Here is a 25,879-nt window from a genome sequence, read left to right on the forward strand (position 1 = left end):
TCCTTTATTTTATTAATTATTATCTTTGTTCTGTCTTTCTTTCTTTCTCATTGTCTCTTGTTATTTCTTTCATTATACCTTTCTTATATATCTAAAATAAAATATTGAAAAAAGTGGCCATCTTTGAAGACAATACCTCTGTTGGTATGAAACTGTCATACACCTTCTCTGAATAAAAAGTTCTCTGTATCCATTCATCTATCCGTCTGTTACATTAAACTATATTTTGTGAATCTCCTTTTTTAGTGAGTCTACTCTATGGAGGATGAGTAACTCCGTGAGGGTCCCTGTCATCGTCACACGGGTATCTTTCTAATCCAGAGGTTCAAGTTCAAGGGGATCCTTATGTTTTTTAGTTGGGTTCCTGATAATCATCAAATTTCCTTTTGGGTCGTAGGCCACAGGGAGAGAAGTCTATGTGTATAAATCTTGATTGAGAACATTCTGTACCAAGAAGTTGCCTAAAATAAGTTACTTCTTCCTGAAAGTGGATTCGAATTTCACAATAACAAGGTCACACCCCAGTTATATCCCTGTACATACTAGCTTGTTCCTCTTTGTTGTAGTGCAGTTTACCTATACGTTGTGAATATTGTAGTTCAACATGTTGTTTGAGACCTTTCCTCATATTAAACATGTGACAGCACTTGACAGTCTTTGTTTAAATCACAGTGTCATTATGAAGTGCTCATTGTAAGTGACAATGAGGCAAATAAACAGACAACACCTGGGTTATCAAACTGTGAGGATGTTTTTGCTACTATTACAGTTTAAAGTCATTGGAACAAAAACTAATTAAAGTAAAAATCAAGCACAGCAGATCAGCAGTAGTCTGGAGAAATAGGTCAGTTTATAGTTTAATGTTGTGATAAAAAGAAAATATAAAAGCTAAAATACAATCACAACCATGTCCATTTTCTTTTAAAAGCTTTTAAAAACAGATGTGTGTTTCTGTACACTGTGATTTACCCTATACCTGTAAACTGAGGTACCCATTTCTCTTTGATTTTTATTTCATATAATTTATGTTATATTTTTTTGTCTTTGTTCACTTCTAAAAAAATATGTCCAACCAAACACTATCCTCCAAAGTGAAATGTATTTAAAGAAACAACAACAGGTCAGTGTGTTTAGGAATTGGCTAAAGGAAAATCTGCAAACCTGAAGGGTGTGGTCTAATAATTCAAGGATTGCAGTATGTCAAAATAATAACTTTATTTATATAGACCCTTGCATTCATAAAATAAATTGGCATTAAAAACTAAACTAAAGGGCTTTATATAATACAAATTATGAATTGTAAATATGGAAGCAGAAAACAAACTAATTAAAAGCCTGTAGGCCATCAGTTGATTTTCAATTAATGTTGACAGAGCTTGTGTGTCTAATGTAACAGGACATGGGGTTCCACGCTGTTTGTGGAACACCAAATTTCCTCATGATATTTATGGGCCTCTTCAGGAACACCCTAAAGATCAACATCAGAGGACCTGAGGGCTCTTGTTGGGGGAAAAACGATTATAATGTCCAAAATGTAACAAGAAGAAATTGCATTATCATGAAACGTTTTGTACGTGAGTAAACAGATCTTAAAATCAACTGGAAAAGAAAATAGCTGTCAGCATAGGGTGAAAAAAACCGCAGTGAAGTGCTGTCTTTTCCTCATATTTGAACTCGTTTTGCTGAAGTTAAATATTTTTGGGAGCTGGTATAAAGATTGAGGAAATTTCTCAGCATCCCGCCTTGTTAAAAATTATTTATTTGGTACAATATTTTTCCCAGGTGAAAAAATGCTCACTAATATGTGCTTCAAAGTTCAAATGAGTCCAAAGCGACACCAAGAGCTTTTACTTTAGATTTGTGAGGTGACCAAAAATAATCTCTAAGTCCTGGTGAGCTGCGTATCTGTTATGTCTTTGTTACATTTTTAAAGATCCATTGTTAAATGTAGGTACTATACACAGACAAAATATTACAAACATCAGTATACTGCAATACAATTCAGTAGCACCGACTTAATACAGCAAACAGTACCTGCTGTGGTTCGTGTTAAAAAAGGCCCCAATGAGGAACTACAATATGGAAAATCACCACGTCTTCTCAAATTCGTCAACCTCACATGACAAAAGTAAAAAAATTTACTTTTCCGATCAAGGCTGACTCACCCATGCTGGGAACTCATCACTATGGTGATAGTTTGAAGAGGAAGGAAGAAATTCAAGAAGACAGAGATCAGACGAGGTCATCCTCTCCAAAGCCAGCGATTGAGCTGACCAATGATAAGCCAGGGCTGGTGAATGAGAGGGGAGTGGTATCTGTTCCTCATCACTCTGGTCAAGCCGCCCTATAGCTGAGCTGGCTACTCATTGACAAGCCTGGTATATGACTTTATTACCTTGGTAACCCAAATGAATATTTAACTGACTTTTCATTTGCACTTTTAGCCACAACTCCAAAGTTAACCGAACACTGGTGATGGTACTCAACGTAAAAATAGTAATATTAGTTCATTTGAGTGTGGTCACAAACTTCAGAATTATATGATTAGAAAAACATTTTGGTGATAAAAAGTCCACGTGGAACCCTCTTAGTTTTTATTCTTTAAAATGTATTTCGTGCTGTGTTTTCTTTTGATTCAAGTCACTGTCAAAGTCTTCATCATGCTCATCGTCAAGGTCACCAAAGTCATCATCATCATCATCATCATCATCATCATCATCATCATCGCTGTCCCTGTCCTTCTTCCCTCGTTCACGTCCTTTCTCTGTCTGTTCACAATCTTCTTCTGGCTCTTCAAAAATCAAAAATCAAAATGAGGCAGTGAGCGATGTTATCATGTTACTTGTGCTCTTACAAGAGAGAGAGGAAAAATATAATCATAATGTCATGATGTAACCAAAGACATAAATACAATGATACCTGGGAATAAACTGACTTTTTTTTAAAGAAGGCTATGTTGAGTGACAGCAGGAGGTCGATGTCAAGAAGTTGCCTAAAATAAGTTACTTTTTCCTGAAAGTGGATTCGAATTTCACAATAACAAGGTCACACCCCAGTTATATCCCTGTACATACTAGCTTGTTCCTCTTTGTTGTAGTGCAGTTTACCTATACGTTGTGAATATTGTAGTTCAACATGTTGTTTGAGACCTTTCCTCATATTAAACATGTGACCGCACTTGACAGTCTTTGTTTAAATCACAGTGTCATTATGAAGTGCTCATTGTAAGTAACAGCAACAATGAGGCAAATAAACAGACAACACCTGGGTTATAAAACTGTGAGGATGTTTTTGCTACTATTACAGTTTAAAGTCATTGGAACAAAAACTAATTAAAGTAAAAATCAAGCACAGCAGATCAGCAGTAGTCTGGAGAAATAGGTCAGTTTATAGTTTAATGTTGTGATAAAAATAAAATATAAAAGCTAAAATACAATCACAATCAAGTCCATTTTCTTTTAAAAGCTAACAGATGTGTGTTTCTGTACACTGTGATTTACCCTATACCTGTAAACTGAGGTACCCATTTCTCTTTGATTTTTATTTCATATAATTTATGTTATATTTTTTTGTCTTTGTTCACTTCTAAAAAAAATATGTCCAACCAAACACTATCCTCCAATGTGAAACGTATTTAAATAAACAACAGGTCAGTGTGTTTAGGAATTGGCTAAAGGAAAATCTGCAAACCTTAAGGGTGTGGTCTAATAATTCAAGGATTGCAGTATGTCAAAATAATAACTTTATTTATATAGACCCTTGCATTCATAAAATAAATTGGCATTAAAAACTAGACTAAGGGGCTTTATATAATACAAATTATGAATTGTAAATATGGAAGCAGAAAACAAACTAATTAAAAGCCTGTAGGCCATCAGTTGATTTTCAATTAATGTTGACAGAGCTTGTGTGTCTAATGTAACAGGACATGGGGTTCCACACTGTTTGTGGAACCCCAAATTTCCTCATGATATTTATGGGCCTCTTCAGGAACACCCTAAAGATCAACATCAGAGGACCTGAGGGCTCTTGTTGGGGGAAAAACGATTATAATGTCCAAAATGTAACAAGAAGAAATTGCATTATCATGAAACGTTTTGTACGTGAGTAAACAGATCTTAAAATCAACTGGAAAAGAAAATAGCTGTCAGCATAGGGTGAGAAAAACCGCAGTGAAGTGCTGTCTTTTCCTCATATTTGAACTCGTTTTGCTGAAGTTAAATATTTTTGGGAGCTGGTATAAAGATTGAGGAAATTTCTCAGCATCCCGCCTTGCTAAAAATGATTTATTTGGTACAATATTTCTCCCAGGTGAAAAAATGCTCACTAATATGTGCTTCAAAGTTCAAATGAGTCCAAAGCGACACCAAGAGCTTTTACTTTAGATTTGTGAGGTGACCAAAAATAATCTCTAAATCCTGGTGAGCTGCGTATCTGTTATGTCTTTGTTACATTTTTAAAGATCCATTGTTAAATGTAGGTACTATACACAGACAAAATATTACAAACATCAGTATACTGCAATACAATTCAGTAGCACCGACTTAATACAGCAAACAGTACCTGCTGTGGTTCGTGTTAAAAAAGGCCCCAATGATGAACTACAATATGGAAAATCACCACGTCTTCTCAAATTCGTCAACCTCACGTGACAAAAGTAACAAATTTTAGATGACACCATGCAGCTTGCACGCCAGACAGCATTTCTGTGTAACTACAGGCTATTCATGCTGTGAGAGGGAGGAAGGGTGAAAGTGGTTCTAAGTTACCGTGAATAAGTTATCCAGACAAAAAGTAATTTGTGTCCCTTTAAGGTTTGATCAAAGATTAACTCTCACACCCAACAGAAAAGAATAAAATGACTCGTGTTGTAGGTGATCTTTCAAACAGATTATTGTGAAAGATGAAAAGATGAAGCAGTGAGTAAAGTCGGTTTGAATAAGAAGTAATAGTTACTGTGAGGGAAGTCAACTGAATATTTTTTGTTCCATTTAATTAATTGTATTGTAGAGGGGAAAGGTAGAATCCCCATGGCAGAAATTAGCTTATTTTGTTGTTAAAGACAAAATAAAATACTTGACTAATATTAATTCTAAGGCTATCCCCTCCTACTGGAATCCTGTCACAGTAAGACTCAATGCACAAGTAAAGGTTACATGTGATAAATTAGAAAAATTAAAGTAGATGCAAAATATCTGACAGTGAAATGGACAAAAAAAAATGTTTGCTGAAGTAAAAGACAAACCAGTGCTTCTTGTTTGTAGAGATGGATAAAATCCAACATTGAACATCTTTTCAGTTAGAAACATGCTAAATGGAATAAGATCAGATTATGAATAGGACACACAAAAGGAATGAAAAAGAGAACAAGAGAAAAAGAGGAAGAAGAGGAGGAGGAGAAATTAATAAGTAGTGGAGCAAATGTAAAGTTATTTAATCCAATGGAATAATATGGATGTAAACTGTTTAAATGAGTGAATTACACTGTCAATTATCAACACACACAGCTCAACTATAAACAAACATAATAATGAATTTGACTTAATTTATTGAATTTCCTGTACGGGATCCGATCAAGGCTGACTGACCCAAACCTGGGAACTCATCACTACGGTGATATTTTGACGAGGAAGGAAGAAATTCAGGAAAGACAGATCGGATGAGGTCATCCTCTCCAAAGCCAGCGATTGAGCTGACCAATGATAAGCCAGGGCTGGTGAATGAGAGGGGAGTGGTATCTGTTCCTCATCACTCTGGTCAAGCCCGCCCTCTAGCTGAGCTGGCTACTCATTCAACAAGCCTGATGTATGACTTTATTTTCTCGGTAACCCAAATTAATATTTAACTGACTTTTCATTTGCACTCCAAAGTTAACCGAACACTGGTGATGGTACTCAACGTAAAAATAGCAATATTAGTTAATTTGAGTGTGGTCACAAACTTCAGAATTGTATGATTAGAAAAACATTTTGGCGATAAAAAGTCCACGTGGAAACCTCTTAGTTTTTATTCTTTAAAATGGACTCTGGAAACATCTGGCAGCGCAGCAGACCCGTTCTGTGTTTTCTTTCGACTCGAGTCACTGTCAAAGTCTTCATCACCCTTATCGTCAAGGTCATCATCAAAATCATCATCATCATCGCTGTCCCTGTCCTTCTTCCCTCGTTCACTTCCTTTCTCTGTCTGTTCACCATCTTCTTCTGGCTCTTCCTTGTCCAGGTCAGAGTTTATGCTACACAGGAAGAGAAAATCAAAATGAGGCAGTGAGCGATGTTATCATGTTACTTGTGCTCTTACAAGAGAGAGAGGAAAAATATAATCATAATGTCATGATGTAACAATAGACATAAATACAATGATACCTGGGAATAAACTGACATTTTTTTTAAGAAGGCTATAAAATAATAATTCAGAAGACTGAACCAAGTTGCCAAGAAGCAGTTGTAATGCAACTCTTGGTCCACAAGGTGGCAGTCTTGCACTAGACATTACTGCATGTGCTTGATGAAGAATAAAAAATTTAATTTATGAACATAAAATGTAATTTAATCCAACCTCCACATGTAGGGCAAACAAGCAGCCTTTCTTACAATTGTTTAGTTCATATATAAAGTGAGAGCTTTCAATATGAATGGCTTCTTTATGAGTCTCTGAAGGCAATGTTGGTATAAAAACATAAAACTGGTAACTCTCAATGGAAGCAGATGTTTTCCATGATAACAATTAATGTATGGCCAGAAAACAAAATAAAATCATAGACATTAATCATTTGTAGTAGAGATGTTCCAATACTGATACCAGCCACAGAAATGCCTCATATGCAGCCGAAAATGCCGGGTACACAAATCTACGTACCGATCCAATACCACCTCTTGGTTTTTTTCAGTCATGTTCATAACGTTATCTTGGCAAACAACTACTGCTATTTTGCATGCAGTCTCTTATTTTGTCTTTTGTATTTAGTCTGTTGTTCTTCGCTCTATGTGCAATTCCCTTTACATGCTGCTGTGACAAAATAATTTCCCAATTTGGTGCTTTTGATCAATAAAGTACATCTCTCTATCTATTTAAATATGTAATTTTCTTTTCCGCTCCACAACAGCAGTTGTGCTGCACTGCTGGCGGCAAGAACCATTTTTAGAACGGCAAAGTAGAAGGGATTTGTGCAATTAATTCGAGAAAGACAGCCCCAAAGAAAGAAAGAGAACTAAAAAACGTATCAAGTTCATTGTTCTGGACGACCAACCCCTGGCTTTTGTTGAATTTGTGGGATTTCTCAGTTTATTTGAAGATTTAGAACCACGGCACAGTTTGCCAAGACTTGAAGTTGCTGTTGCACTGGTGTTTTACATTATTACTATGAAAGATACAGACAATGTGTATTTTTATAAATTGCAGGTGCATTTTAACAGTTTGTATTTAGTTGGATGATTTATTTATCTTTGAAGTTGCTGCTGCACTGTTTTATAATGTTACTGTACTGTTACAACTTGTAACATCTTTTATTCTATATACTGTAGCTGCACTTTTAACAGATATCTAAAAGAGGTAATTTTTCCTGAGTGTATTCATGCGTGTCCTTTTTCAGATATGACCGTCAAACTAGATAATAAAAAGTAGTTCTATAGAGTTCGTTCTCTGTATGCATTTCTTTTTCATTGGGTTTAATCTGAGCTAGGCCACACAACAATGATAGTAATCACCACTTGCATACAGGGTTAGTAACATACAACTGTTGAAATACATGATATACGTTTTTTGTTAATGCACTGGTATCTAATCGGTGTTGTCCAAGGTCCAGGTATCAGAATCTATAGGTCTCGAACTTAATATGTTATGATTTGTCGCTTAAAATTGAACTGAATGGAATACCTTTTTAATATTATTCAGTCATTTTTTTTTGCCATGGATTTTGTGAAGCAGTTTGTAACCTTGTTTAGATAAGTGCTTTACAAATAAAGTTATTATTATTATAACATCAGGAAGGGGGAAATGGCATCAGAACATACGTATTTGTACAGGAATACTTACGGAACAACAATGTCCTCCTTCTTCCCACACTTGCAGCAGATCTCCAGCTGAAGAGAACAGGGCTTACAAAGGATGTGGTATGCATCCTTCACAGTCTTCTCAGAGCATTTGACACTGAGAGAAGACCACATGAAGAGGTGGGGTCAGTTCACATGTGTGATACAGATACAGTCATGTGTGTAATGATCCAGTACTCTCACCATTTCCGGGGCTGTGTCAGTGATTTGTATTTGTTGTACTTGACTTTCCACTCGAGAACCCCTTTGCAGTGTAGACACAGGCCCTCGTGGATCTTTGAGTTTGCCACCTACAACGAAGACATACATACATACAAACAGAATACGGTAACGGTTATAATGATAACGTTATAAAAAAAATGGCTCTGACAAATCTAATATGACACAAGTCGTGAAAACTCATCGCTTCAGCAACAAAGATCGTGAACGCTCACGCACCTTCACTTGAGAAGTCGCTCCGTACTTGTTGTTTTTGTAGGCAAACGCGTTCTGATGCTTCTGGGCTCGCGAACGCGACACGTTACCTTTCTGAGAACTCATCTTATTTCACACTTTTCAGTCGCACATGTTATTTTCAACAAATCCCACAACCTCAACACCATGCCGGAACACACACTGACCCGGAAGTAGTACGAGTAGGTCCCGCCCCTCAAAAAAGGTCCAGGAAGTCGAAACACGCATCCACTTTTTCTAAAAAACTAAATAAATCAAGGAAATTATGTTTGTTATCGTAGAATTACGTTAAAAGAATCCAACATGTTTTTTTAAATTTACAAACACTCAATAAAATAGTTAAATGTCAATGACGTCACTTACCAGGACGTTAGGGAGCACCTCAACCGATGTTGATTGGACGGTGCTTCACAATAGTAACCTTCTATTGGTTCTTCTGTGCGTCAATCAACATATGAGTCAACAAGACACGGCCTGTAAACTGCCACACTTATTTATCATTGGTCAGTTTGTTTCTTGAACCTCTTTCCTATTGGTTCATGTAGCCGTCGAGCACCGCCCCCTTCTCTCCTCGAGCCAGGACAACAAGCAGCAGAGCGATTTTCACAACCGACGCGGGGATGTTCCTGAGCGGATGTGAACACTGTGACTCTGTGTAGTTCATGTCGCTGCAGACCTGTACGGACTCCAACGTTTTCCCCGAGTCGGCCTCGCTGTCGTCCAGGACCGTGTGTTGAGGGAGCCGAGCGGAGGACCGACACTTCAGCCCCGGACCGGAGGAGGAGCCGCCGCCGCCGCCGCCGCCGCTAACCGCTCACAGCGACTCTCAGCTGTGGTGGAGCCAACACTTCAGAGTTCCTGATAAATAAACCCCGGGCGGAGGAACGGAGCATCATCTGGCCGAGGGACAGCCGCGTCAATCCCGGCGTCGAGAAGAAGATAAGTCCCGTTGTCCCGGTGCAAGGAAAGCGTCTGTGACCACGGCGACCGACACTGTCACGTCAGAACAGAAAGGAAAAACGAAAGCGGCGTCCAGCCTCCATCCAGGTAATGTTGTCATCCGTCCGCTGTTCAGGAGAAACACACACACACACACACACACACACACACACACACACACACCCTTCCTCGTTTAGTGTCGCGGATTAATTGGCCCGTCAGTGGAATCCGTGTAGCCTCTGGGAATGAAACCTCCACACACACCAACCGCAGCCTTGAGTCAGTGTAATCTCCCTATTACTTCACCACCATTTTGCAATAAATCGCTGCGGGGCTCCCTTCTGCCTCCATGGCTGCAGGATTATGGGCTATTTTGGGGGAATATGGGAAGCAAATAGGTTCCGATGTGTGTTTGGCTGTTACACGCTCCTTATGGGATGTCACAGCATATTGTAGAACATGGTTTATAAGAAATGCATTCACCCTGAACCATATCAGGTACAACCAGTTTTTCACATGACTGGGCCCATGGAGTCACGTGTGTGTAATGAAGGTGGGATGTAGGGTTAATACAAAGTGTATCTGCAGGGCCTCACTGCTGGTAGTCCAGTGTTCTTGTTCAACTGCACCATGAAGACATATGTCCATTCAAAACCAAACCCATCACAAGGTTGTTGGGGGCGGGGGATGTCAATTAGGAGAGTGATACACAAAACTTTCAGACACCATGAATGTGCAGCTATCGGCTCGGGGCAGTGAGTGAAATTAAGCATGACAGATGAATCCTGATGATGAAGGTCACCACAGAGTCTATGTTAAATCTGTAGCTCCAAGTTGCCAGAGGTCAATGAATGAAGGAGGGAGACAGGCAGCAACTGTCTGGGTCCTTCATCGATCATCCACATGACGCCAGAAAGACTAAAATAAATATGGAGAAGGCTCCATAGTCTGAGATCAAACTTGAGTTTTTGCTACAATCCAAACATTGCACACCAGTATTGTAAATAAATTCTGGGAGTCCGATACTGAGTCCGTCATGCTTGACGTGGGTCGTAAATTTCACAATGGTTTTTAAAAGTCTTAATTCTAATGAGTTAATCTGCAGAAGCCCTGCAGTAGAAACACTTCCATCTCCTCGTTAAAGATGTGGAGACTGCATTATGTTTTTGGATGCTTTCCTGCAGCACAACCTGAAAAGCTTTAGGAGGCTAAAATGAAAGAAACTATGCAGGTGGCCACTAGGGAGAGGGTTTACCTTACTGCTAGATACCAGCTCCTAACATTAATAATAATAACTTGAATTTATATAAGCTGAAGGGCTTCAAACCTGCATTTCAATTACGTGCAAACCAATATTCTGGTATTAACCTGATTAAGTCAATCGTCTGAATGACGCACTGCCATGTAAACAGCTTATTTTCTGATTACCTAAACCCGAATAAGGTCATACACAGAATAAGCAAAAATTCTAATTAATACATGTGGAGTACTCTGAGCTAAGTCACATTATGTAAACAAGACACGCATGTCTGAATAGCATTATAAAGTCCTATTGGAGTTTTCATAGCATTTTGCGACATCAACATACATCAGCTACCAACTGCTTGATGACAATTACCCTGGATTTGAGTGTAAACAACTGTAGGACATATGTTTGACTTGAGTCCTAGTCGGGCGATGCTCTGTAATATTTAAACAGGATTTGAATGGTATATTTTATTGGCAACACCATAATCGAAATAATATCTTATTCAGAATAAAGTCAATTGTCTGAATATTGCTCTTGATGTAAATGTAGTCACTGATGGTGTCATGTATCGGTCAGGTCTAGACCCCAAGATAATCAAGTATCTATGGCAGGAGTTGAAATGAAGTGGACCCAATTAAACTTGACAGGGTGGAGAAAAAGTGCTTTGTGTTGCGGGGATACAGTCGTGTTCACATAGACTAATTAATTGATGTATTTGCAAAGTTGAAATAGCAGGGTGTAATGTCTGTCTTCTAGTACCTTCATCCTCCACACATTGTCATAACCTGACATTATGATCAGCTTCTCCCTATTCAAAAAACACTAAAGGAGTCCAATTTCAATGTAAAACCAAGGGATACATTTAAAGCATACTTGGAATTTCAACCTTTTGTTTATCCTGACCAACCAGTGTCACCAAAACAAGCTCTGCTGACATCTCCAGTGCTGGCTACTGCATTTCAAAAAGCACCTGGGATATCTAAGCGGTAGCCTTAGGTCCAGGTGCTGGATGGAACAACAAGGTCTTTTAAGTCTATACGGTCTGAGTGGTTTTGGAGCCTCGAGGCAGAATGAGAACAACCACTCAATTGGGGTCAGGACTATATTTTCTTATTATCCTGGGTGAAGAGAGCCATGCGTTCTGGTGAAGAGAATTGATGGTGTATTTTTTTTTTTAAAAAGACAACAGCAGCCTGGCTTTAGCCCTAAATTCTGTAAACCCCTGGGGGTTTTAAACTAAACAAAGACAAGTGTTTGTATTCTGAGATAGAACATAATCCACAAGCTGTATGGCACGAATTTGCTCTTGTGGTGTTTTCCTTGTGATCAGTCTGCAGCGGATGCAGTGACAAATTACAGTTGTCTGAGACAACCCAGATATTGTTGTTTTATGAGATTATGTCTGTTTTTCTCATTCTTAGTTCTCGAAGGCACTTTTTTGATTTAATTCAGTAATGAAGTTTGTCTGTTTCTGTTTTAACTGTTCTCTCCCTCTCTTGCCACAGTTTTTTGAGGATGAATCACTTATCCCTCAGTGAGCTATGCTGCCTGTTCTGCTGTCCGCCATGCCCCAGTAAGATCGCCTCCAAGCTGGCCTTCCTGCCCCCGGAGCCCACCTACAGCCTCATGTGCGACGAGAGCGGCAGCAAATGGACGCTGCACCTCTCTGAGCGCGCCGACTGGCAGTACTCGGCCCGTGAGAAGGACGCCATCGAGTGCTTCATGACGCGCACCTCGAGAGGGAACCGCATTGCCTGCATGTTTGTCCGCTGCTCTCCCAGCGCCCAGTACACTCTATTATTCTCCCACGGAAACGCAGTGGATTTGGGCCAGATGAGCAGCTTCTACATCGGCCTTGGCTCGCGGATCAACTGCAACGTCTTCTCGTACGACTACTCGGGTTACGGGGCCAGTTCCGGGAAGCCCTCAGAGAAGAACCTGTATGCCGATGTAGACGCCGCCTGGCAGGCCCTCCGGTCAAGGTAAGGAGAGATGATGATGAATTAAGAGGAGATGAGGGTAACCCGTTCACAATGGGAAGAAAAGAGTTATCGATTAGTTGTGGTGAATGCTGATATTAGAGTAACTTAATAGCATACAGAAGCTGTAATTGATTTATAATGGACTGGAGACTTGAGCCTCACAAATGTGGCTACTATGTGCCAAACAGCATCTATACTTTGGAGTAAAATAAACCTAAATGGTGAAGAACATAAGGCATCGCATGACTTTAACTCGGTAAGTTGTTCCTGAAACACTTTTTTATCTTGTTTGTGGAAATCCTCTTCAGGTCCCAATAAGAAGCCGGTCTGTGGCCCTTAAAGGACAAAAATCACTTCACTCAGACCAAATGAAATGATTGGCTGGTGTATCTGTCTGGCACTAACCGAACTATCTGTCTGTGCGTGCCCCGCCTGAGCATGCGCATCTAGCAGTTTTCAGGCAGTGATCATTCATGTGTTTTATGGGCATGGCTTCGACGAGAGGGCCGATGGGAAGGGGTGTATCAGTTGCTTTTCCAGGATTACCAACCCCAGCTTTAATTGGAAAGGGAAGTGGCATATCCCCAAAAAGCAGGCAGAAACATTAAAACCTTTAATCGGTTACTTTGGAAGATCATAGTTCAACTTCTATCCTGATTTATTGCTGTAATTTTTCCTTTGCATATTTCAAGTCACAAAGTATGCTGTCAGCATTGTGAACAGCCAAGAAAGAATCATATCAACAAACAACTTTACAACCTTATGCTGTGATTGTCGGCAGCCGTGCAGGAGTTTCACGTTTAAATGGGAGCCACTGAAATCAAAACAGATTTAAAGAAAAATCCAAGCAAACCCGCCTGAAAAATCCCAGGCACACGAAGACATAACGAGAGTAGGTGAAGACTACTGAGGGAGCCGAGTGGAGGGATGATCAGATCAGACTTCATAATATCATAGTTGGAGATGTGGAGGAAAGAAAGTTTAGTAGCAGTGACTTGATGTTTTTGTAGGCGTTTTATAAGGCGCATGGTTTCTATGCTTACGCCGGCCCACAATCTGTAGGTGTGAGTGGGTGCTCTCCTGCATGTTTATGCTCTGCAGCCTATGAACAGACTATCAGTGTACTGATTATCAACAGCCGAGATTCGACTCCTACTGGCAGTATCTGTATATTCCTTGATCAGTATCTGTGAATTTCTTCAGCTGATAAAACTTGCTTATTCAGGGCTTCTTTTTGACGATAACTGTATTATTCCACACTGTATCTTTGTAATGATAATGAAATAAGCACATTTTTTACAGTGCACGTGGCCTAGAGGAATTGGCTGTTTACATTTACACTACAGTTACATCTCCTACCAGGCTTCTAGTGTGCATTAATTCATTATCTCGTGAAATTTGAAAAATAGATTTACAAGAAAAACCATGCGTAAACAAATCTTATTTTCACGATCCTGTTTTCATTTAAATACATTTTCCCAGCTTATAATGTGAAGGCCTCACAGAAAATTTGAGATAAGGCGTTTTTGAATGTAAACAATGTTTATCAGTCCATCCGTCTAACCTCACTTCCCACACTTCCTTCCATCTATACTTAAGAACCGCGACGTCTCTCGTCATCTCCTCCTTTTGTCCTTTCATAACACCACAGACATTACACTCTGTGTCTTTGGTGCTGGATTGCCAAGAGAGCGTCTGTATTGGGGTCTCACAAACATTCAGTACATAAACATATAAAGAGCTGAAACTGTGTAGTTCAAACATTTGCTCCAACCAACTTCTCAAATTTTGAATGACAGTAAATGAAATGAAAAACCCAGATGGTTGATGCACACCCTGAACGCACATTGTATATTGGCTATATTTGTTAGTTGCTGCCTTATACACACATGCGTTCAAGGCGGATGGTAGTGCCATTCAACTGTTTTGATCAAGAACAGGATGTGGAGGAGGAGTTGCACAGTGTTAAACAGTGTAAATAATGTTGACATCATATTTGGGCATTTTTGTTTGTCGATGAGGGAGAAATAAAAGTTCATCCAGTAGGTTGCTTCTGTATACTTCCTGCTGCAAGACAAACAAATGGCGAAGAGAGGAGAGGGAGATTGTTTGCTTAGGAAAAATAAAAAGGCCGGAAGTAAAACACCCGGAGCAGTGTAAATCCGTCACAAAGAAGAATAAACCAGGCTTCTAGTGTGGCATGCTCCTCCTGTGTCAAAGCTGACGTGTGTGTGTGTTCTGTTTGTGCTAAATTAAGTTGTTGGTTCTGCAGAGATTTCTAAGTGCTGATGAACAATCTTGGTACAGCCACCAGCAACTTAAAGTTACTGTTTCTTAGCTACTGACTTGTGCGCTAGATCTCTGTCAGCACTTCTCTTCCACTTGACACTATCAACCCCTTCACTGAGTGGCCTTCTGTAAATAAGAACCTTTAAATGAGGAAGCAGGCAAGTTAAACAGGAAACCCTCGATCATAAAGATTCTGCATGCAGGAAAGTGGCCAGACTCTGAGTGTGTATGCGGGATAATCAAAGGCAGTAATTTACTGAGACCTTTCTGTCACTGGTACTGCTTCCTTTGAAGAAAGTTTTACCAAATTTTAGCTGACAGTGTCGCATGTGACAGAAAGTAAAAGCAAAAGGGTTTAAAACACAACCTGTTTTTTTCTTACTATAATGTGCAACAGACGACTTGAACAGATTTTTCTGTTTTATTCCTCTTGTTTTCATGACCAGCACAGAAATTAACTTTGAGATCTCATTTAATCTGAGCAGAGCAAAACAGACGCCAGCTAATTATGCTTGCTGACATGTGTGTGGAGCAGGATGTGGTTAACGACAATTCCCGACATGAATTCAAACTATAACGGTCAACTTACTATGTGAGCTGAGTTATATAGATTTGATGACAGTTTGCATGGTGTGACCCCTTGTCCCCGTCTGTCCTCTGGAAGACTGCAGGGAGGTAGTAGCTGTAAAAGGCTGTTTCTGTAAATCAGCTGATTTAAAAAAAAAAAAAAACGGCTTAGAAGGTATTAACAGTAAATCAGACACTGTATCATGTGGCTGTTGGTTAATCAGGAAAGAAACTTCTTCAAAGTCAGATAAGAGGCTTACAGGAATAAGGAAATAACTAGATATTCAAGAAGTAGGTCCCATGGTTAGCAGTCACACAGCACTGCAGGACTGAGTTCCCTCTGGCTCTCCCAGTCAAGTCGAGTTGACTGCAGTTTCATGTCTGAGTGCTTGCTGTTCTTTAACAGCTGTGCTTTGTTGTGCATTCACCAAGTTGTAATTCCGCTGTCTATGAGCACAGATTCCGAGTCGCTAATAAAGCGTTAGATCTCTGTAATATCGGCCAGAGTTCCGGAGCAGCTCATGAGATAATGATGTGATTCAAAGCTATTTAGCTTTAGTTTATTCTTCTTACTGAAGTCAGTTTCTTTGTGACAGTGGATGAAGTGTGTCGAGTGTCCCTTCTGGATACTGTATGCCACAGAGAAAAGATGCAGGACATGCTTTGTTTACAGCCAACCTAAACATAAAGTATCTGAAAAGACCCACAATATCATATTTGTGATGTCTTCTGTGCAGGACGTTCTACTCTTTTCACTTTAATTGAAACATGTAATATTACAACACCTCAACAAGCACTTCAGGTTCACATTAATCTGATGCTTCAACTTGTTTTGTCTTGCGCAAAGACTGCTGAAAGTTTGAAAGGATGTTTCACAACACCTCAGGGCTACTTAAAGGGGACATAGCATGCCCATTTTACCACAAGTTGATATGGTTCCTTGGGGGTCTTAATGAAATGTCTGTAACATACTTTGGTCAAAATACCACAAGGATCATTTAAAACAGCACCCTTTTTACCCTGTATAAAACAGCCCTCCACAGAGTGACCTGTTTTGAGTGCCTGTTCCTTTAAATGCTAATGAGCCAGCTCCCCCCTCCCCCCTCTCCCCCCATGATTTTAAACGATATAAATTACATATTTTATATGATATAAATTATCAAATATGCATCCCATACTTTGTATTCCCCTTCTGTTGTCCTGGAGTTTTAATTTTCCCAATCCAATCCACTATAAGCACACAAGCAGACAGACAGAGAGAGAAAGAGAGGGGTGGGGGGGGCTATGAAGACCATCATTTACCCCCGAACCCTGACATTCAACGGGTACAACAACAAGCGGAGAAAGCAGAATCGCGGGCTGACCTTATATATACAGTCTATGGGGCTGACCAGCGCGGAGAAATGCACGTCCCGTGTGAACAGCCAGGCGGCTGTGCGCTTGAGAACGGCGCTGCGCTGCCTCGCAGCAGCGCTTCCGCGTCCGGTGTAAACCCGGCGTAACGAGTGGGGGGGCTCTGTGCCAGTGTTACAGTAGTGCTGAACACTGCGGAAGTCTTCCACACTGCTGGCTGTGTGGCGTTGACACAAATTCCAGCTCACGCATGGGAGAGCGAGCGGGCGCGCCCGAGCAGCTGCTGCAGCCTCCCAGTCCCAACGATCCAGACAAATGCCACATGTGAGTGAATCGCGGGCTGACCAGCGCGGAGAAATGCGAGTCCCGTGTGAACAGCCAGGCGGCTGCACGCTTGGGAACGGCGCTGCCTCCGGTGTAAACCCGGCGTAACGAGTGTGGGGGGACGGGGGGGGGGGGGGGTGGGCCAAGGCCATGTAGGGAGACTTCCAGTTCCTTGTTACGACACAAAACCCAGGAAGCTCAATCGAGTCACTCAAGCATGACATTTCTGACTTAGAGGAACTATAACAAAACGCGCGAGTGTTTTTTTTCCCAGAGTTTTTGGGTTGGTAGACATGCCAGATACCCACATTAACCTGTAGAGCACTAACAAAGTGGAATTTGCATGCTATGTCCCCTTTAAGAGTTAATAACTACAATTGAAATTTGGTCAGAAAACAGGCATGGCATATTTTTGGCCTGGCATAGGCTACTTCTCCACTTTTACATGTACATGAATTAATTGTGAACTGTCCTATCTATTAAAGGCGATAACCCCCCCCAAAAACATAGAAAAACAAACAAGTATATTATTGTATATTATCATGCATTTTCTGACTTTTTGACTCAGCTGTCTGTGTCTGTTTTGAGGGCTGTGCCAGTCTCATAATTGACTGCCTGTGTGATAAAGAGGGTACAAACCAGCCTTTTGACCCAGCCAAACATGAATCAAACAAAATTGTGTTTATCACATCAAAAGGCATCTCTGCCTCGCATTAGTCTGCTGCCCACAGCCCTCGTACATCCCTCGTGTTAGACCAGGCTCAGCCTGAAGAAGAGGGCGGCTCTCGCTCTCTGCTTGTCGATCTGTGTCCGTGTCTTTTCTTTCTCTGATTTTTTTTTTTTGGCACTTTGAACACAACAGATCCTGACTTCCTCTGCTTCTCTTTTTGTGTCACTCAATCTTTTTCCCTGTTTTTTTTATTTCAGCTGTCAGCAAGTTCAGCTTCTCCTGAGCGTTGACACATTTATGTAGGCTTCTTTCTCTGCACTCCAGTCGTATGACATAACAACCACGGCCCACCCGTCCCTTCAACAATCTTACCACACAACTGCTCACACCAACACACACACTCTCCTCCTGTGTTCTTTTCTTAAGCCAAGGATGAGGCACTCCCTTCACCTGAGCAGGAAGCGGGTCAGGTGATTCAGTTCTATGAGTCAGCGGGTTTACACATTAACACACACACATTAACACACACACAGACTCTGTTATCATGCAAAGTATTAATATTAGAGAGGAATGAAAAAGGAACACTTAATGGACTTTAGAGTGATCAAGCTGGTGAAAGCAGGTGTGTGTGTGTGTGTGTGTGTGTGTGTGTGTGTGTGTGTGTGTGTGTGTGTGTGTGTGTGTGTGTGTGTGTGTGTGTGTGTGTGTGTGTGTGTGTGTGTGTGTGTGTGTGTGTGTGTGTGTGTGTGTGTGTGTGTGTCACACACACACACACTAAAGAAAGGCACCGTTTCATCTTCATTTCCCTTGGAGATGTTGGCGAGCCAGCAGTCAATCCTGCTCCCCTAATATTGAGCTGTAGCCTAGCAACCAATTTTCAAATGAGCTTTCCGACTGAGGTCTTCTGTTGCCAACAAACAGGAAAAACCGGTCACTTCCTGGTCTGATTGATTTAAACAAAACGCCATATGTCAAAACTCTCAAGGCAACTCACAAGTTACAGCTAACAATGTAGTTAGCTGTTCACTTCTCTCTACTTGAAATGTCAGAGACTATTTGCCTGACGAAGGGTGTCGACAAAGGCAACTGTGCCTGTTATGTCAGATGGGTGGAGTCCCGTCAGTCTCCTGACTAGAATCCTTGTACTTATTGTCCTCCCATCTTAATATTTATTTCAGTTTTATCTCAAATCTGTGTGAGCATTGAGCCATAAATGGAGATTAAATGTTTAAGTATTTTAGTATCTGAAAAGGCAAGTATTCAGTGAATTAAAAGATGCACTGTAGCGCTTCAGCGGAGGATCCCCCTGCTGTAGTACAGATGGTACTCTGATCTGTGAAGCATGCTTGTACATATGTTCAGGATGTCCTAAAATATCTATTAGTCATAGTGAGGGCTATGGGATGAGAATATTTTTGTCTTCAGGGAGCAAGAGGTGGGCAGCCAAGAGGGAGACGGAACAGGGGGACGAGGGAGGATGTGATGCATAATAGATTGGATTTGTGTCAGGAGTTTAAATTGATGAAGGTCTGGGGGAGGGGTGTAACCATGGTGCATGGCTGGCTATGGCTAGTCGAGATCCATTCAGGCTGAAAGGCAATGGAGCAAATTGTAGACCAGTGATAGCCGTTTCAGGCGGTGGGGGTGTGTGTGTCTTGTGTGGAGCTGGGTCGCTCAGAGCCTGTCATAGTGTCTTTATAAGAACGGTGATTGTCCTCCTCTGTGCACAGCCTTTCCTGAATGTGTGAGAAAAAGCCACAGGAATTCATCCAAAAGTACAGAGTAAGCGGGGTGGGATAGTGTTTAGAGGGAGCTTGTTGCAAGCGGAAGATCACAGGTTCAAGCCTTTTTCATTGTGCTATTTGTGGCCTCTAGTAAAATGCTCCTCCATGCATTTCCATAGACCCGATTCAAATTGTGGCCTCTGACATCACACTCAGAATGGAAAACTCAAATGCTAATGAACAGATAATGTCTGTGATCCAGCAAAGAAGTTTGCCAAAAGGTTTATGCTAGCTTGAGCTAGTTTGAGACATCAAATATGTTTTTTAACCTTGAAACATGGTCCTGTGGCCCTCCTAACTATCCACTGTCTTTTCAGTTGCACATCAATGAGGGATCTCTGAAATTAAAAGTTTGTCAGACTCTGTGTTTATATGACTTCTAAACCTGGATCACAGCAGTGCATCACATTGTTCAAATCAGCATTTGAGCTGTGACTTCAGAGGAAATGGCTGCTGCGTGAATATGGTGGTCTATGCCAAGTTAGGTTTTGTGACGGTCGTGCTTCATTTCCCATCTAATATCAATAGACCCGATGACTAAGCTGTCAAATAGCTTTCAGTTTACCCTCTCTTCATTGACATTAGTGCTTTAACTTTATAGTGTTGTGACATACGTGTGTCTGCCTCTTAAGATTGGCCAGCCCTTTTGTGGTCTGATATGTTGAAGAACATTAACCAGATGGGCATAAAAAAGGAGATAAACGCTAACAACAACACGTGGTAGTAAAGGGTAACCGCAGATAAAGGTCTAGGTGATACAACAGGAAGATTACAGTAAACAAACAACGCACTGTGATGACAACATTGAATCGACTATCAAATGCTGCCCTTTATAAGTGATGAGTAAGTGAATTAGGCAAATGGCCCCCATGTACCTAGCACATTAATTTCCAGGAGTCATGTCAGTTTGCTCGACATCCTCAGTTATTTACTAAACCTTGGTGTGCAAAAAAAGGATCGGTTACCTTTTCTGTTGGCTTCCGGCGAACCTCTTCCAAATTCTACTTTCAGTGATTACGCTTTCTGTTTCAAAATGATTGTGGCTCAAACTCAGAAACCCTTGAGGCCTTTAAGGTCCTGAGAAAAAAGCTTTCCCACAAACCAGACTAGACAAAGGTGGAGTCTACGTTAGAAAAGCATACTGCCATTGACATGCAAATAGGGGAACTTGTTTGAGACAGATTTGGTTCCCGGACAGGCCTCCTCAGAAAAGAGTGTTTTTGAGAGTGTGTTTTTTTTTTTTTTTATGTGTTCAAACTGAAGAAGACTGCTACTGCCCTTCATCTCCTTTAGACTATATTGTACCATTAAGATGGGCCATACATTTTGAACATTATTCAATAGCTGTTAACAGTGTAGCACCCAACAACATGCAGTCACTTTCCCATGCCGTGCCAGTGTTAAAACCCTTATTTATACTCGGTTAAGGCCAGCTGACACACCAACAGTAGACAGATCCTGTATTCCTGCTCATGACTGTCTACAATCAAGACTGTGTGTGTTCATTTCCATGTTGTGTCTGAAGTGGATGTGCCTGCACTTAAGTTAAGTATACTGACCTTTTTATAGCAGTAGCACTGCAATACTGCGGATTCTTCCAGATCCTTGCGAAGGTTGTGTTGGACGTGTGTGTGCACACGTGCGCTCCTAAATATAATAATCCATTTCAGCGGTGTAGAGTGGTGTCAGACTCTGGGGCTCATGCATTGCTCATCACTGTGTATCATATAGGCGTGCAGAGGCTGTAATGTCGAGCCTGTAATGTCAGTGTCCCATTTTTTAAATAATAGAGTTGAGCAGCGATTTAGTCATACTGGTTGTAGCTGTTTACTACGCGGCGGCACAGACAGTGATGCAGTGTGCTCAGACCAGGCTTCAGGTCGTCAGCTGACCTGCTCACTTGCTAGACTGCGTCACATTCTCCATAATCGGTTGTGGAATGTCATCTCCTCCATTTTTCTCCCCCCTCTCTTTCTGGGTTTTTGGTTCTCGCTCAGCCTCAGTTCAGTATCAGTATCAGCCTCTTTTTTGCTCCCTCTCAGCTCGTTTTCCTCTAATTCTCCCTCCGCCCTCCTGAATCACAAGACCTCAGCGGCGGTTGTCTGTGCTGTGAAAAGCAGCAGAAAGCCACTCAGCCTGGACTGTATCACTGATCTGTGTGTGTGTGCTTGTTTTAGGAGGCCCTATAATCACTGAGTAATCGCTACAGCATGACATTTCAGCCGATAATAAGTATGAGTAACTGCACACAGGTGCATGTTTGCTTATGGAGCAGCACTTGGCGCAAATCCAAGACTGATGGCGAGTATGACTGAATATATTTCACGTGTGATGGGTATGAATCAGACTTTACTGAAACAGGTTTCCCTTTTCCTATGAAAAGCCTTTTTAAAAAAAATTTTATTAACAAAAGGCATCATTGCACACCTGCCAGCCTGAGACTACACAAAATGTACCTGAATATGTCTGGTTACTGGTTGTGTACACATGGTGCCTGATTTTCTGATATTTGTTGTCCCCCTCGCAGGTATGGCATCCGTCCAGAGAGCGTCATCGTGTACGGACAGAGCATTGGCACTGTGCCCTCAGTGGACCTGGCATCTCGCTATGAGAGCGCCGCAGTTGTCCTCCACTCCCCACTCACTTCAGGCATGAGAGTGGCCTTCCCCGACACCAAGAAGACCTACTGCTTTGACGCCTTCCCAAAGTGAGTGAAAATGGCACATCCACTGAAAATCACACAACGCACAGATAATTTACATGGGGTATGCATGCATTTCAAATAACAACTCTGCATGAAGGAATCAGGGAAAACACAAATATATTTAGATGCAAGTGTTTATATTCTTAAAGTCTGTGTAAAGCAGTAAATGTTTCTGCACAATAATGCCAAGCCAGATTTGAATGATTAAAGAAATTGAAAGTATATAAAGGTAGTGTTTTAAAATTATCAAAACAATAAGATGTATTCCCTATTGTGAAATACCGGGGTCGTGCCCAATGAAACCACAAGCGGTCCTGGTGAGTTTGTTTGGTCCACACAGTGGTTCATGTGACAGCTCTTACACAAGCCCAAAAGCACACACATATATGTTAGTATTCATTTTTAATCCTATTTCTCAGTCCGTCCTTTCCTTCACATACAAATCTAAATTTGTAAGCACACAAGACCGCCATTTGTTGGCGGATGTGAACTGCACTTACTGTACTGACCCTGGAATAAGATGATTAAGACGGAAGAGGGAGATTTAGTTTGGCCCCTTTCAACAGCAATACTAGATTAACCATAAATCCCATTTGTCTGAATATATTATAGTATCAGGGCAGGGGTTACGCTCCAAGTCATGAAGTCTGGTCAGTGTGATGGTCAAACTGTACAATTCAATTCGAAAAAGTTCCCATGTCTTTAGAAATAACTTTCTAGCATGTGTAGTGTGTTAAGAAACAAATCTCTTTACACTGACTCAAAGGAGTCACAGCCCTTCAAAATATTTTCAATCGCTCCCTCTAGTGGACAGTCAGCAAACCAGCTCTGCTCTATTTCTCTACATCTATTTTTACTTTTAAACAGTGTTTATCTTAAGAACAGCTCAAATCAGTCCTCGTCTTTTTTGTTTGTCACCATGTCTGTATTTTTATTAATCTCGACCTAACTCCCTCTTCCCTTTCTATTCTCACTTCAAAGCATCGACAAGATTTCCAAGGTAACGTCACCGGTGCTGGTGATCCACGGCACAGAGGACGAGGTCATCGACTTCTCCCACGGCCTGGCGCTGTATGAGCGCTGTCAGCGCCCCGTGGAGCCGCTCTGGGTGGAGGGGGCCGGACACAACGACGTGGAGCTCTATGGACAGTACCTGGAGAGACTCAAACAGTTTGTCGCCCACGAGCTTGTCAACTTGTAGAGGAACTGAAGATGAGGGCGGAGAGGGAAGAAGAGAAAAGAGAAGAAAGCTGGTAGCTTCTAGGAAAGGTTGGATGATGGACAAGGAGTAGAAGCAGTAGAACTTTTTATCGCGTGAAGTAACGCAGGTAGAAGTGTTGATCGTCTTTGTAGTTCTGACTTCCTGATGGCTGACTTCTCTTATCAAACCCCTCTCCCCCTCGGAGCTCCAGGGGTCCCGGGCTCAGGACCTGTCCGTATCATCCATTCCACATGCTGCAGCTGTGAACTTACAACTACACATCATTTACTTCTTTATTTTTTTGTTGTTTTTGCTTATTTTTTTTATCATGTTTAAAGTTGCACATTATGGTAATGCGTGAATGAAAGAGGAAGCAGACATGTGCACAGACAACATACCATGTGTATATGCAATATTGTATGTGTGTGTGTGTGTGGGGGGGGGGGTTGTGTGTGTGTACGTGTGTCTCTCACATTCTTGCTGCCTTTTCGAGGAGGATGTGGTCCACAGTTGTTGCTGGAGACTTCTGGTCGGCTTCTGAGGCTGTTGACATTCAGAGAAATGGCCTTGCTTCAAGCTGGACTGGACCAGAAACAAACACGTCACCTGTCTGACTTTGAGGTCCGGTCCTAAACAGTGCAGTCACCATGTTTTTTTTTTTGTTCTTTTTTATTACTGTTTGTTATATATTTTTTTATATTATACACGATATTTGCACGTCTCAGCTGTCACTGAAGAACTGTACCAGACAAACTGACATATCGCCTCGCTGTGCCAGTGTTGCCAAATGTTAAGTGTAATATATTCCAGAGGCTAAGCGTACGTTGTGAAAATCCGGTTTAGAAACATCTCCAAAGCTCCGCTAGCTGTCTTCAGTCTCTGCCTCTGTCTTCAGTCCCAGAATGGTACAATGTCCTGTTGCAGAGATGCAAAGCTCAGTCAGCAGCTCTGTCGCCAGTTAAGAGGCTGTAAGTCATTGACCAATAAAGAGTGGGATATTTCCTCACGTTGTGTTTTGAAACATTTCCACAGTTCCTACTTCTGAGTTTACCTTGATGTTTCGTTGCAGTAAGATCAGTATCATTACGATAGTGGATAAACTCCCATGTTTTCAGCAAAATGAAATCACAGACCTTGATATAGTATCTATTAAGAAGCCCAGTGTTGACAGTGTTATTTCTATCAAGTTAAATAACGTATGTAGGTGTTATTATAGATCTCGCTTATGTACCTGAATCAGATCTTGTGTCTTTATATTAGTAAAACATTTAACCACTCTGACAGCAGCTACCGGCCTGTGCTCTGATCCAGAACTTCTACCACTAATGCCAATCAGGACTGAATGTGGTCAATGCAGCCGGTGTTGGTTTATTTTCAGTTCAGGAACTTGTTTAAAGATGACAGTGTTGTATTTTAAGTTATTGAAAAGCTTTTACTACACTACATTTGAGGTGAAAATTAAAGGACTCCCAAAACGGGTGCTGTGAGAGTAAGCGGCTCAAAATGAAAGGCCTCCATCATGGAAAGTGTTATTTTTTCTTTTCCTTCTTTCTGTCTGCACGGTATTTCTGGAACCATTGTCGTCTGTTGATTTGCTGTTTAATTCTGTGCGAAGCAAAACAAAGTGTCCGCCAGCTGACGCCTCCATTAGGGCACTGAAAAGGTAAATGTCACGCTGCATGCCACAAAAGGCTCCTTTGACAAACTCACTTAAAAACTCTATGGATAATGTTTCTTGTGGATATTTTTAATACTGTGTTGACTAAAACCTGGTCAAATGCTGTTTTAATGACAATTAACCAACAAGCCAATTGGTGCTACTGTAAACCTTCAGGTCTATTCACTTGCAGAATGAGAGAAGACGATGACAGCTTGTCAGATTGACTAAGATCCAGATCAGGATCGGTAACTCGTGGGTCACGCGATGATCTGTTGTTATGAAAACCACTGTTTCACAACTCATTAGTCTTATAAACAAGGTTGTGCTTTCTTTTGTTTTCACTTTGTAAATGATTTTTTTTTTTTGTACTGGACATGTCATTTACATTTTTTTTCTTTCACAAACTTTTGCCATCATCTCTCGACTGTATTTCTTATTTCTCTAACGACTATTAAAGACATAGGTAGGCCATCATTTCTGGCTTTTCCGGTGACCTTTGAACTGGTCACCCCGACCAATCTCATCCTTGATTTGATTAGATTAATTTTGTACAGCCTATTTCAATACAGAAGGAACGTATATGTAATTACAATATTAATATAGTAATTCTAACATGGATAGAGAAAATAAAATGATATTTGAGAAGCAACCCAGTT

The 25,879-nt window shown here is 41.0% G+C and overlaps 2 protein-coding genes across 3 annotated transcripts; one reads left to right on the forward strand and one right to left on the reverse strand.

Moving 5' to 3' along the window:
- Positions 1-948: 948 nt before the first annotated feature.
- Positions 949-8,694, reverse strand: c9h9orf85 (chromosome 9 C9orf85 homolog). Of its 2 annotated transcripts, XR_004615070.1 has the most exons (6): positions 8,487-8,694; positions 8,232-8,338; positions 8,032-8,145; positions 5,997-6,232; positions 2,143-2,584; positions 949-958 (listed from the first exon to the last, which is right to left on the reverse strand). XR_004615070.1 is itself a non-coding variant. In XM_034596812.1 (4 exons), the coding sequence occupies exons 1-4, from the start codon at positions 8,586-8,588 to the stop codon at positions 6,007-6,009; spliced, it is 549 nt and encodes a 182-aa protein (XP_034452703.1). In that variant the 5' UTR covers positions 8,589-8,692; the 3' UTR covers positions 5,414-6,006. The 2 variants fall into 2 exon arrangements, 1 of the variants encoding a protein (XP_034452703.1); XM_034596812.1 differs by lacking the exons at positions 949-958; positions 2,143-2,584 and having other exon boundaries at positions 5,414-6,232; positions 8,487-8,692.
- Positions 8,695-9,076: 382 nt separating this feature from the next.
- abhd17b (abhydrolase domain containing 17B, depalmitoylase) lies at positions 9,077-25,876 on the forward strand. The gene is made up of 4 exons (XM_034596810.1): positions 9,077-9,548; positions 12,195-12,671; positions 22,186-22,365; positions 23,344-25,876. Exons 2-4 carry the CDS (start codon positions 12,205-12,207, stop codon positions 23,561-23,563), a joined length of 867 nt encoding a protein of 288 aa, XP_034452701.1. The 5' UTR covers positions 9,077-9,548; positions 12,195-12,204; the 3' UTR covers positions 23,564-25,876.
- Positions 25,877-25,879: the final 3 nt, after the last annotated feature.

Source organism: Hippoglossus hippoglossus, chromosome 9 (assembly GCF_009819705.1).
Source record: "Hippoglossus hippoglossus isolate fHipHip1 chromosome 9, fHipHip1.pri, whole genome shotgun sequence".
Taxonomy (NCBI): domain Eukaryota; kingdom Metazoa; phylum Chordata; class Actinopteri; order Pleuronectiformes; family Pleuronectidae; genus Hippoglossus; species Hippoglossus hippoglossus.